Consider the following 13,212-nt stretch of genomic DNA (forward strand, 5'->3'; position numbering starts at 1 on the left):
GAAGTCTTGAAGGAAAGGTAAGCTACATGTGTCCCATTGTCTTGCTGGTTCTTCTATTTGTTTATGAACTGGTGGTCTCATGGGAATAAACCGAATTCGAAATCCCCAAGTGAGACGATTAATAATATGCATGTTTCCGCTCGCTCAGACGGATATTATCCTGTCAAAACAGCTCGTGAGACTGCAGACGCGTCTCGAGGCCTTGTCCTGTACTAGACTGGCGTCATGGCCGCTGCTCCGGGCTCAAAGCGCACACTTGTTTGACGCAGCTGGCCGCACGCTGCGCTTTTCTGTGTTCTAGGGCTTTACTCGCGGTGTCGACTTTCAAACTAGAGGCATCAAGATTTTCTTTGAGCGGTTTAACTCGATTTAGAATTTAATTATCCGCTAAACTGCGCGCGGAAGCATTTTGTGGGAACAAGCGGCACTTCACTACCTCGCGTGTCAATCATACGATAAAGACGGAACACAAATAATCTCAACAAGCGATCACGTTACCCAAATCAAAATAAGCTTAAAATTATATCTATTATAAAACATAAAAGTCTTTTAACATTTCAACAGATTTTATATTAGGCTACTAAAGTGTGGATGGTGGATTTATAGAATTTGATTAGATTTCACTATCTAGTGTAGGCTACCCATGGACTAGGCCCAAAACAGAATTCAGTAGGCGTATTGATATTTTAGGGGGATTTTTTAAAACATACTTTTCAGTATTTTTTCCTTCACTGTTAAAACGTAAGTTTAGTTGCTGCCTTACATTTTCTAAGCATAATCAGTTTGGCTGTAAAAGTAATTTACAATTAAATTATATTAAGCTACTTAAATTGAAACATGAATCTTGTATAACTTATATAAAAAAGTTGAAATTACTAAAATTATTAAGAGTTAAAAGTAATGTAAAACATATTTTGCCATGACTTATTGATCATTTCATTTTGACAGTGTTGTCATTCAAATACATTTTTAATTTATTTTATTAATTTATATTTATTTAATTAAAATAAAGCAGCACAATTCAATAAATTCTGTCACAATTTTATTGCATGCAATCCACTTAATTTTGTAAATAGAAGTTTAATGCATGTGTATTGGGACTATACAAAAATAGTGTTTGTTTGCATTAACTGAAATTTGGCAGGGGACTGTTAATTCCCAGCATGCTTTGCATTGGACTGGATGGGAAGAGTGTGTTTTTGAGATGAGATGAGAGATGACTTTTTAGAGTTTAATGGTCTGTTGGGGTTTAAAAGTTTCAACAACATACATTGCACAGTAGAAATGTACATAATAACATGCTAACGTACACTGTTGCTTGCTAGCAACTGAAAAAGACGAATGTACTTTTGGTTTATGCTACACAAGGTTTTAAGAGGAGTTAATTAGAACACTTAACAACAACAAAAACTTTTCAATCCACATATATATTCAGTTTAGCCAAATAATTATTTGTTTGAGTGCAGTAAAACAAGTGTACTTCCACTAGCAATGTTAAAGCATGTTATTCAGTCACACTGCCCTCCGCTGGTAGGTTTTCAAAACAGAAATGTGTACTCATAAATGCCAGATCTCTGGTTCAGCAGTACATTTTTGAATTTTGAAACAATATTACATAACACACACAATAACTTTTATTTATCGGCACTTTTCACAGCACTTAAGGACACTTTACAGCATAAAAGAAACAATCAAGCAAAATACAAAATAGCAGAATAAGATCATTTGAACAGACTAAGATTTAAACATAAATTTAAACATGATAACTTATATAGTTACAAGTTACATTTACAAAGTTGACATGTTCTCAACATCATGTTCAAATGCAAAAAAATAAATAAAGTAAGCCTGTAAACGAAAGGAAACTGATTAAGTGCAAATAATGGCCTTTAATGTTGCGGATAAAAAAAGAAGAAATAATTATGCACCCTTTTCCAAGTATCAGTGTATCATTCTGATGACAGATGTCTCTTTTGAATATATCACTTAATTTCAATCACAGACTGATCTTATGAACAGAGAAAGAAAGATTACAGACTCAATTTGCTTTAGGTTTTTGAGCTAACTGTGGTGTGGCGTTTGAATGAGGGTCCGTGTTTGAATCATAATGGTCCAATCTGTCAGTGATCTTCAGTGTTTATCTAACAGCTTAGACAAGGCAAATAGACACTTGGGTTTGATCTTGAGGTCTATTGTGATTGGACACCACAATGAGCAGACACATTTGAGCAGGTTAGAGGTTACAGGTCAAAGGTCACAGGGTTTGTGGTCATGATCATGGGTGGCATATCCCCACAAACATCATAATTTGAGATTCTCCGAGCCATCTGTGTGCATTTATGTGTAAGATGACTGAGTATGACAGGATAGAAACGCAAAGCACACATTAACCTTTCTCCTCGTCTCTGAATCAAGGGAGATGGACCTCAGCAGAAAATATTGATTATGAAATTGTTAAAGATTCTTTGCTTTTGCTCAACACTCTAAGAAGAAAAGGTTCTATGTAGAACCTTAAAGGATTCTGTCAGGTGCTTTATATTTTATGGATTTAGTTTTAATTAATTACATTTTATTTGTAATTAAATCTTATGAATTAAACAGCTCGTAAACATACTTTATCACTAAAAAAAAGTAAAATAACCAGTTAAACATGAAAGTATTATGCAATCGTTTAAGACATTTCTCTTTATATTCTGGTATAAAGGCTTCTTTAAAATAAAAAGAGTAAAGAACCCTATTCAACCCTTTTTTCTAAGCGTGTTGGGAAAAAAATATTTAGTTAACTGATATGAGGACATTTTAAACTAAATAATATATATATGAAGAGTTCAGATGCAAAAGCCTCTAAGTGCCATCTGAAATTTTCTTCTAGAATGATCATTTTTATCAAGCTCGTATATTTAAGTTCAGTTGTTTCACTTAAATGACAATTAATAGGTCATTTTCATTGCTATTTAAGTGAAATTACTGAACTTAAATATATGAGCTTGATAAAAATGATCATTCTAGAAGAAAATTTCAGATGGCACTTAGAGGCTTTTGCATCTGAACTCTTCATATATATATATACAGTGAGGAAAATAAGTATTTGAACACCCTGCTATTTTGCAAGTTCTCCCACTTAGAAATCATGGAGGGGTCTGAAATTGTCATAGGTGCATGTCCACTGTGAGAGACATAATCAAAAAAAAAAAATCCAGAAATCACAATGTATGATTTTTTAACTATTTATTTGTATGATACAGCTGCAAATAAGTATTTGAACACCTGAGAAAATCAATGTTAATATTTGGTACAGTAGCCTTTGTTTGCAATTACAGAGGTCAAACGTTTCCTGTAGTTTTTCACCAGGTTTGCACACACTGCAGGAGGGATTTTGGCCCACTCCTCCACACAGATCTTCTCTAGATCAGTCAGGTTTCTGGGCTGTCGCTGAGAAACACGGAGTTTGAGCTCCCTCCAAAGATTCTCTATTGGGTTTAGGTCTGGAGACTGGCTAGGCCACGCCAGAACCTTGATATGCTTCTTACAGAGCCACTCCTTGGTTATCCTGGCTGTGTGCTTCGGGTCATTGTCATGTTGGAAGACCCAGCCTCGACCCATCTTCAATGCTCTAACTGAGGGAAGGAGGGTTGTTCCCCAAAATCTCGCAATACATGGCCCCGGTCATCCTCTCCTTAATACAGTGCAGTCGCCCTGTCCCATGTGCAGAAAAACACCCCCAAAGCATGATGCTACCACCCCCATGCTTCACAGTAGGGATGGTGTTCTTGGGATGGTACTCATCATTCTTCTTCCTCCAAACACATTTAGTGGAATTATGACCAAAAAGTTCTATTTTGGTCTCATCTGACCACATGACTTTCTCCCATGACTCCTCTGGATCATCCAAATAGTCATTGGCAAACTTAAGACGGGCCTTGACATGTGCTGGTTTAAGCAGGGGAACCTTCCGTGCCATGCATGATTTCAAACCATGACGTCTTAGTGTATTACCAACAGTAACCTTGGAAACGGTGGTCCCAGCTCTTTTCAGGTCATTGACCAGCTCCTCCCGTGTAGTTCTGGGCTGATTTCTCACCTTTCTTAGGATCATTGAGACCCCACGAGGTGAGATCTTGCATGGAGCCCCAGTCCGAGGGAGATTGACAGTCATGTTTAGCTTCTTCCATTTTCTAATGATTGCTCCAACAGTGGACCTTTTTTCACCAAGCTGCTTGGCAATTTCCCCGTAGCCCTTTCCAGCCTTGTGGAGGTGTACAATTTTGTCTCTAGTGTCTTTGGACAGCTCTTTGGTCTTGGCCATGTTAGTAGTTGGATTCTTACTGATTGTATGGGGTGGACAGGTGTCTTTATGCAGCTAACGACCTCAAACAGGTGCATCTAATTTAGGATAATAAATGGAGTGGAGGTGGACATTTTAAAGGCAGACTAACAGGTCTTTGAGGGTCAGAATTCTAGCTGATAGACAGGTGTTCAAATACTTATTTGCAGCTGTATCATACAAATAAATAGTTAAAAATCATATATTGTGATTTCTGGATTTTTTTTTTTAGATTATGTCTCTCACAGTGGACATGCACCTACGATGACAATTTCAGACCCCTCCATGATGTGGGAGAACTTGCAAAATAGCAGGGTGTTCAAATACTTATTTTCCTCACTGTATGTATATATATATATATATATATATATATATATATATCAAATAAGTATTTGAACACCTGTCTATATATATATATATATAAACACACATATATAAAATATCATTGCATGTGAATTTATATTAAGAAAAAAACAGATGGATAGATAGATAGATAGATAGATAGATAGATAGATAGATAGATAGATAGATAGATAGATAGATAGATAGATAGATTTATTACCTAGCAAAAGGCCTTTTCTTATCAAAAGTATTCTTTCCATGTTCATATTGACCCGCACACATGCTTCACTTCTGTGTGACCCTGGATTAAAGGCGTACATACACCATAAACTCTGGAGCTAATCGAACAGCGTCTGCAGGTTTAGTTGTGTCATTTGTTTATTTGTTTAGTGGGAGACCATCATCTCTGGCAGTCCATATGTTGTGTCAAAGCCAAAGGCGAATATCTCTGTGCATTAATCAAAAGGATTTTAGTTCATTTATGAACACGCTCGCACGGCACCACTGTTTTAAACTCCGCTGTCTTAATCTGAGTGAACTGTGCGTCTGCCGTTGTTTTGGTCTTTGCCCTTGACCGCTGATTGATTTGTGCTCAAACAGGTCGGTAGTGATGCATCTGCTAGCAGTTTGAAAGCCAAACATCATTAACCTTTCTAAGCATGGCCTTCGATTTTTAACTGAGCATAATCTGATGACCACAGAGAAAATGTTACTGTTATTAAGACTAAAATTAACGTTCATTAAAGGTACACTATGTAACTTTTTTGTTTTGTTTTTCAACTCTGAAATTGAGTGTGAAAAAGTGTAAAACATACACCAAAAAGTGTTTTTGTCTAAAATTGATTCGCTATGGAAAGCATATTATAAGTGTTTATATGTTAGACCTGATGGGATGCCGAGCGAGAAAGGTTGACATGGAATCTCCAGCTAAATCCGGAGAATCACCCTTTTAAAAAAACGCAGAACAGAGGAGAGTCTGCGGGTAAAAAGAGAGCGCGACAGAGCTTGTAAAACAGGAATCAACATTGGCTTGACTTTTTAGAGATGTCGAGATCTGAGGGATTTGAAATGTTGTAAAAGTGATGAAGAGATGCCATTTTTGTTACTCAACAAGTGAGTGAGGTATTTTATTGAACAGATAAATTGCCATATGTAGCTCTCTAACAGTTCATTGTAAAGCATTATCTATTGTAATTATGGTTGTTGTAGCGCTGCCCTGGAATTTATTTTCAAGGAAGTACCGTGTCTATTAATGAGTAGCTACAGTAACGCCTTTAGCTAGTCAGCTTGAGATCATTTCCATCTAAACTGATTAAATCTCTTAAGCCTAGTAGTGAATGTTTGATGAGCAGTAGGATAATCTCTCTCTCTTTTTTAGTTATGAGAAAGAAACATATTCATCCACACAGTCAAGCAGAGCCGAATCACACCCAAAACAACGTTCTTGCGCAAAATGCATGCAGTTTTATTTTTAACTGCTAGAGGGCCAAAAGCTACATAGTGTACCTTTAAACAAAAATAGGCAGCTATGTAGCATGTTGTCCATAATACAGTGGACAATATACTAGATAAAATATCTCACAATTAAGTGACCATAGAAGTAAAGACTTTTTTTTTTGTATGGATTTTGACATGTCACTTGGTGCTAACTTGAAAATTTATTAAGAAATGTGTTTTTCCATTTTTCTAATCAAAATGAAAAAAAAAATAATATTGGGTATTTTGTTTTAATTGGTTCTTATTTGATTGGTATTTCCTGTGTCCTTTATTTAACTTTCTAACCAAGTCTTTTGTAACATCATTTTAATAAACAAAAAGCTAATTCCTTATGGAAGTGAACATCACTACTCAGTCTGGAGGCCAGAGCCCTTGAAATGAGCTGTTTGAAACACATTTAGCGAATTGAGTAATGGAAAAACAACCACATTTTCTCTTTATATGGCTTGACCTTTCGTATGACATCCAGGCCTTAATGCGACATTATCCTAGCCTAGAAATCTAGACGCACCCTAGCGGCAGCAAATTTTATTTTGCAGCCAGGGTAGTCTAGCAACTCTCCGTTGACTTTCGGAGCTGTAAAAACCTAAATTGGGTCAGGCCAATCACATCGTGTATAGAGTAGGCGGGGCGGGCTTAACATAATGACGGCAGAGTTGCGATGGTTCCCTGCTACTTGAAAACAAAGAATGGCGGCTGCTGCTGGCGAACAGTTTCGAATCGGCTTTGGCCACGATTCTGGAGGACTTGGAGTTAAGTTTTTCTTTGAGAAAAGAGCAAAGAACGGCACTCAAGTCATTCTTAAAAAAGGAAGATGTGTTCGTAGTTTTGCCAGCCAGATTCAAAAGTTGAATCTATCAACTAACGTCAGCTCCGCTGTTGGGAAAACGCTCTGGTTGGTTGAAGCGCTGTCCTATTGCGTGCAGAGTGAATTTGAAAGACAGCCGTTTATCCCGCCCCTCGGATTGAGCCGTGTCTATGTTGAGTTGCCAGACCTAACATCTTGATGTAGGTCTGGCTTGCCAGGCTAACATTATCCTCCAGGAAGTGAATTTTTTTTCTTAGGAAAACCAAGCTAGTTTTAGTAATGTGATGTTTTGTGCTTAAAGTTTTGCCTCATTCTAAAACATTCCATCCCATTCCATCAGAATTTCAAAAGATATTTACATAGAATTGACACCTTGTAAACAAGTGAACTCACTTTGTTTAGTTCTAGGGGTGAATCTAGGTTTATTGGGACACTTTTTGCCATTGAGAGGACTGGGAAAAAGTGTCCCACTCAACCTGAGTTCACCCCCTATATTTCTATCCTTTTAGGCAGCTGTTGGCATCCTGCTCATTTTCTTGCAATGTGTAAATAAACAAGCTATAATTAATAAAGTTTAAGGGCTTGAGCTTGACTAGAGCATATTTCTGAAAGTTGAGTGTATTTTACAGTAGCCTAATATGGGAGGAAAAATAAAATAGTAGCACAAATCGTTAAGCTTAGTTACCACACACAGTGCCAATGGTTCACAGAAGGGCCTCAGTGTTTATATAGGGGACGTGTAAAGCAACAATCAGAGAATATTCAAAGAGTTTCAGGAAACGCATGCAGAGCGCTTAAGGGCAGAAAGCAAAGGAGAGGATTACCACAACTGAGCGTAGGAAATGACATTTAACTTGTTAATATTTCTAGCTTTAGATTAATGATAAATTGTCTATTATTTTTCCGTAAAAGAAAAAGATAAAACTGGTGTTTGGCCGTGGGCCCGAGCGCCGTTCGTATGCAAAGTGACAGCCAATTAATGAGCGCTGAGCTCGGCTAATGACGTCATGCCTTTCAGCGTCTAGTTTCGGGTAATGACTTTCAAATGAATCTACTGATTGAAATGTAACTTGCCTGGCCTCGGGCGAGCAGCTAGAAATAGCTAGAACAGAGGCAATCAGAAGATGGTTGAAGACAAAGGATACTCCCCTCCTTACAAATCAGTTTCTCCGTATAGCTGCAGCCAGCCGATGTTGGGAATCTATAGAGGAGATATGCATAGGCCTATATTGATGAAAAAATTATTACGCCACAGACTGCTTCCAGCAAACATGCATTAGCATATTCATAGTAAATATGAAGGCTGTTTACGATAATAAGGTCGGATTATTCAATTCAATGAATGTTAAATAGATGAGCAAATAGTGAATGCGTTATCTACAATGACTTCTATTTATTCTTCATCTCTTCCCAATTGAACTCTTCATTTCATTTAACTTTTCTCCTTTTTTAATTTCAGTCGATTTCTGTTTTTATTTATTTATTTATTTTTTTAGGTCTACCTAACGTCCGGGTTATGTGCTGACTGAGTAGCTTATTTGTGGGAGAAAGCCCGGCCTGCGGCCAGCGCGCGGGATAAGCGCTTTTTATTATACACCACCACAGATAACCGTGGAGATTAGCGCGCGAATCCTGCTGTGCATAAAAGTATATGCGTGTGGATCAAGATAAACATTGTGCCATTTCCGCGCGTTTGGCGTCTCACTTTGTGTCACAATTACTCTGCAATTGTGTGAGGAAAGTTTTTAAAGCAGTGTGTCAAACTCAGTTCCTGCAGAATATGTAGGCTATACACTCTTAAAAGAACCCTTTTTTTCTCAGTGTGAAGAACATTTTAATAATGAAAAGAACCATTTTAGGGTTCTTTAGATTATTAAAACCACTATAAAGAAACTTTTGTGCAAAGTTTCCATGGATGTAGCTTTAACCCGCTCAGAATTACTTGAAAACAATGGCAAGTGGATTGGAGCAGGTTTGGAACAAGACTGTGGGCTGTGGCCCTCCTGAAGCTGAGCTTGACACCCCTTTTAAAGTGGAACTTGTTCTCTTGCCAAATGTAAAGAAAGGCTATATAGAAATAGACCATGAGTTTAGCTAGGCTATTTCTGGGGCCGGTTGCATACACCACTAATATTAGTCTTAGTCATCACATTTCTTGTCTTTAAGGCTGTTTAAACTGTTTTAAGTCAGTTACATACAAACGTATTGGTCTAATTTGATACCAAAAAGTATGACTTAAGAAGTATTACTTAATTAAGAAGTAAGTCATACTAGTACTTAAGACACAGTTTTAACATGGCTGTTTATGCAACTGGCTCCACTATTTGTTCCAAGAAAAAAACAAAAACATTTGATTTAGAGCCATCATATTAGCACTAAACGAAATCCGAGTCAGAAAACGATGACCCCTCCATTTAGCTCTTCAAAATCATTTCACATGCAATATTAAAATATTAAGGTTTATAGAGCCTCTAATGTAATTCTAATTACGTCATATATAGTAATCGCTTACCGCTATGGTATTTGGCTTTATGGACTCTGCCTCCCTCTTCAGGATAACTACATGTATTACAAATATCTCTCTTTTTTCATTCAAAATATTGAAAGCTGTGGAGATTTTAAACATTTGCAAATGATTTAATGTTTTTGTGTAATTTAACTTGTTCTTAATTTATTGGTTATCATTTGGTGTAACCTGATAGTTGTTGCAAAATTGTTAGTATTAGGCCATAAAAAATTGGATAGGTTGTGGATTCATGTGATATATTTTATTTTAACAAATTATTATTTAAAGTCAATTTAATTAATTGTATCTTTATTTAATTGTTCATTATTTAGAGAACATTATGAAATATCAAATCTAATAAATGTAATAATTACAAAATAATAATAACTGAATAGTTTAAATTATTGTTTAACTTCTTGATTCTAATTGACAATAAAAAAAGAAAAAGTAATACTAACTATACTGCCCTCTGGCACTCCAGATTTATTTGATCCAAACCCTGAATGAAGTAACTATTTTCGTTATTGTAAACATCATTACAGATTCAAGTTTGGGATGGCAGCATTATAATCACTAAGCAAATTTTCAAAATGGAGATTCAATCCCTATAGAGATCACCTGTTAAAGTAAGACAAGTGAGAAAAGTGCTTTTGAGAAACTAAGTTAATATGAGAATGCTCAATATCATGAATGATTAATTAATTTATAGCGCCTCAGCATTGCTCAGTTATGTACTAGCATGTGTTTTTAATGAAAAATGGCAATAAAGGTCATGAAATTTAGCTAAGAGCCTCCATGATGGCTCAAGAAGCCAAAAAAAACATAGCCCTATCAGTGGGTGTTTTTTGTTAGTTTGTTTACACTAAAAAATATATTTTATATTGAAAAAAGGAAAGTTCATTTAAGCCCGGGTGTTTTCCTGCCTATGGACCAATAGGCTCCAGCATCCACACAACCCTATACTGTGCATATAGGACCAGCATTTTGGAGAATGGATAGATGAATGGGAAGTTTGATTATCTGTTTGTCTCAACCAGAGATCATATTTGGCTGTTTTCCAAATACATAAGAAACCTCTCGTTGAACCCCATTCCATTGAATATGCTGCCCTGATTTTTCACATTGTTTAAGTCAAAGAGTGTTATTAAGAGATTTGTAATGCCACGGGGCAATTACATACATACGTCTAAAAGCACTGACTGACAGCGGAGAGAAAAGGCAAGATTGTGTGTTTGTAGAATCTTATAAAAGCTGGTCCCTCGAGTAAAAACATTACTTTGACCGTCAGAGAAATTCTCAGAGAGGGATAAAAATAACCTCCCCGGCTGTCTTTGTGCACATTAAGCAAACATTTTTTGCTCTTTCTTTCTTGTTAGAAATTGCAAAAGCAAAGCCAAGGGCATTGTCAAGAAGAAAGTACATACACTGGACCTGAATTGTAAAAGCAGGTCTGAAAGAGTGACTGTAGGGCCACAAGATGCCTCAATACAGTCAGAAAAAAGAAAAAAATATGATAAAGCAAAACCTTTTTTCAGTGGTAAGTCACACAGGAGATGCTATATGCCTATCTATACATATAAGCAGACATGATGTTATTTTACTTAAAATAGTTTCCCCCAAATCCTGTAAGTTTTCAGACTCCACTGTAAACCTCAATTTATTCATAATTCTTGAAGATCTCAATGAGAGTTAGGCTATGTAGTCAATGTTTTGATAATTATCTGAACGGTTGTCTTCTCAAATGTTTTGTATTTATGATCAGTGACTTCAGTCACCATTTGCACAGTAAAAACACAATCCACAAAAAGTATAGCCTAAGATTTTTTGGGATTGTTTACTTCATTCAAACTGCACTGGTGAGAAAAGGGGAATGCCATTAGTATGTTTCAAACACACAATAGGCAAATCTGGGTTTGCGTTTCCCTACAGCTACGATGACGTTGATGCTGGACGACAGTGAATGGCATCTCTTAAAATATCGTTTGTGCAGCCAAGCGCGCGCTCAAAAAGGTGCATCCACAGCCACAGCAGAGTAGTTCCCACTGGATTACGTCTGGCATTGGACATGGCAGCAAACAGCACATTTGTGAGCTTCAACGGTGGCATTCAGCAGTTAGAAGGTGAAGATACTAAAGTAATTGTACCGGCTATTCTCAGCACAATCAGTGGGCTTGGGATCGGCGGGAATTTTTTGGTGCTTGTGATACTAATGTACGTTTTTGCCAGCCAGAGTGCATCCGAGGCGTATATCATGCTCGCCAACTTGAGCGCCACTGACTTGTTAATACTCTCTCTGTGCGCTCCTGCGCGCGCTCTCACATACTACAACCGCTCTTGGACACTCGGACCACTGGCTTGCAGAACTACTGAGTGGATCCAGCATAGTTGCCTGGCGGTCAAAGCTTTCACACTGTTTGCGACGAGTCAAGCACGCCATGAGTTTTCCACCCATCCCGAGGACCAGTCGAATTTCCGTCAAAAGAACGTTGTGATCACCTTAGTGCTCATATGGACGGTTGCACTCGTCTTTCCAGCTCCTGATATCGTTTTTTCCAGGTTAAAGGAAGAGGGAAATATCAGTCTGTGCGTCTCTGAGTTAACCTTTCACTCCCAAGATGCTATGCGAGTGTTCAGTAAGATGCTACCATTGGGTATCTATGTTCTTCCCATCATCCTCTCTGCTGTGTTCCACATCAGGACCATCTTCCTCATCAAACCGAGTACCAACGAGGAGGTTTTTCTTTCACGCCAATATGAGAATTCCTTGATGTATTTAAGTGTCATCGCCGTGAACACGCTCATGATGCTTCCTGAATGGGCCTCTTGGGTGTGGGTGCGTCATAGTTCTGGCGAAAGCTGCAAACCTTCAGCCGGTTTGCTGATTTTCTCTCAGGTGTGCATTTACTTGAGCAGCATGTTCTTTCCCGCCATCCTTCTCACCATGCATGTGCCGCTCAGAGAAAGTCTTAGCAATCTGTGTTCGTTGTTGGCTTGTCGAGGTGCCAAACACAGGCTGAAAATTGAGGGCAACGGAAATGAGATGCGCACAATGGTTATGAAGGTGTTGGATGAGCGGGGATGTGTGGCCATAACAGAAAGGCATTCAGATGCATTCTGTCAAACTCTCCCAGATCTCGAGCATTTTTGGAGCGAACGGCGAAACACCACAGTAATGGAGGAAAGTGACCCGTTACCATGGGAACGACTAAATCAAAGTAATGTTGAACTCTAACCCTCGTTCCCCTGTTGGAAATTCCAGTTTAAGATGATCGCTGAATCTAGCTTGTCTAAAGGCATTAGCTGGTCCAAACTGGGAAACCATCAACAAACCAGCTTCCAAATGGTCGTACCATCTTATATTGGTCTTTGGAACATGAATAATGTAATTCTTTATTAAAAGTGATGACAGAAGTCTAGTAATATTTTGTACATATGACACCTTGGAAAATAAACTGTGCAGTCATATACTGACTAATGCATGTATTGACTTTTGAAACCTTTTCTGCTTGCCCTGGATAGTTACACAAGGCCCAAAAGTTTTATTTTTATTTTTATGAAATAATGAATGTTATTGTCATTAGTCAGCTTCTGTTTTGTCCGTTGTATGTTTAATTAATATATCATATGTTCTGACTCCGAAATGTTTTAAGTATGCAAACAATAAAAAAATGCTTTACAAATTATGATAATGTGTATCGTTTATTCCCGTTGGTTAATTTCATACGCAACTTAGAA

General features: G+C 37.5%; 1 protein-coding gene across 1 annotated transcript; it reads left to right on the plus strand.

The window, feature by feature from the left end:
- LOC307149175 (G-protein coupled receptor 151 protein) lies at nucleotides 1-13,153 on the plus strand. Its single transcript, XM_079855327.1, has 2 exons — nucleotides 1-17; nucleotides 11,407-13,153. Exon 2 carries the CDS (start codon nucleotides 11,438-11,440, stop codon nucleotides 12,707-12,709), a length of 1,272 nt encoding a protein of 423 aa, XP_079711453.1. The 5' UTR covers nucleotides 1-17; nucleotides 11,407-11,437; the 3' UTR covers nucleotides 12,710-13,153.
- Nucleotides 13,154-13,212: the final 59 nt, after the last annotated feature.

This window comes from Squalius cephalus (assembly GCF_949319135.1).
Source record: "Squalius cephalus genome assembly, chromosome: 21".
Lineage (NCBI taxonomy): Eukaryota > Metazoa > Chordata > Actinopteri > Cypriniformes > Leuciscidae > Squalius > Squalius cephalus.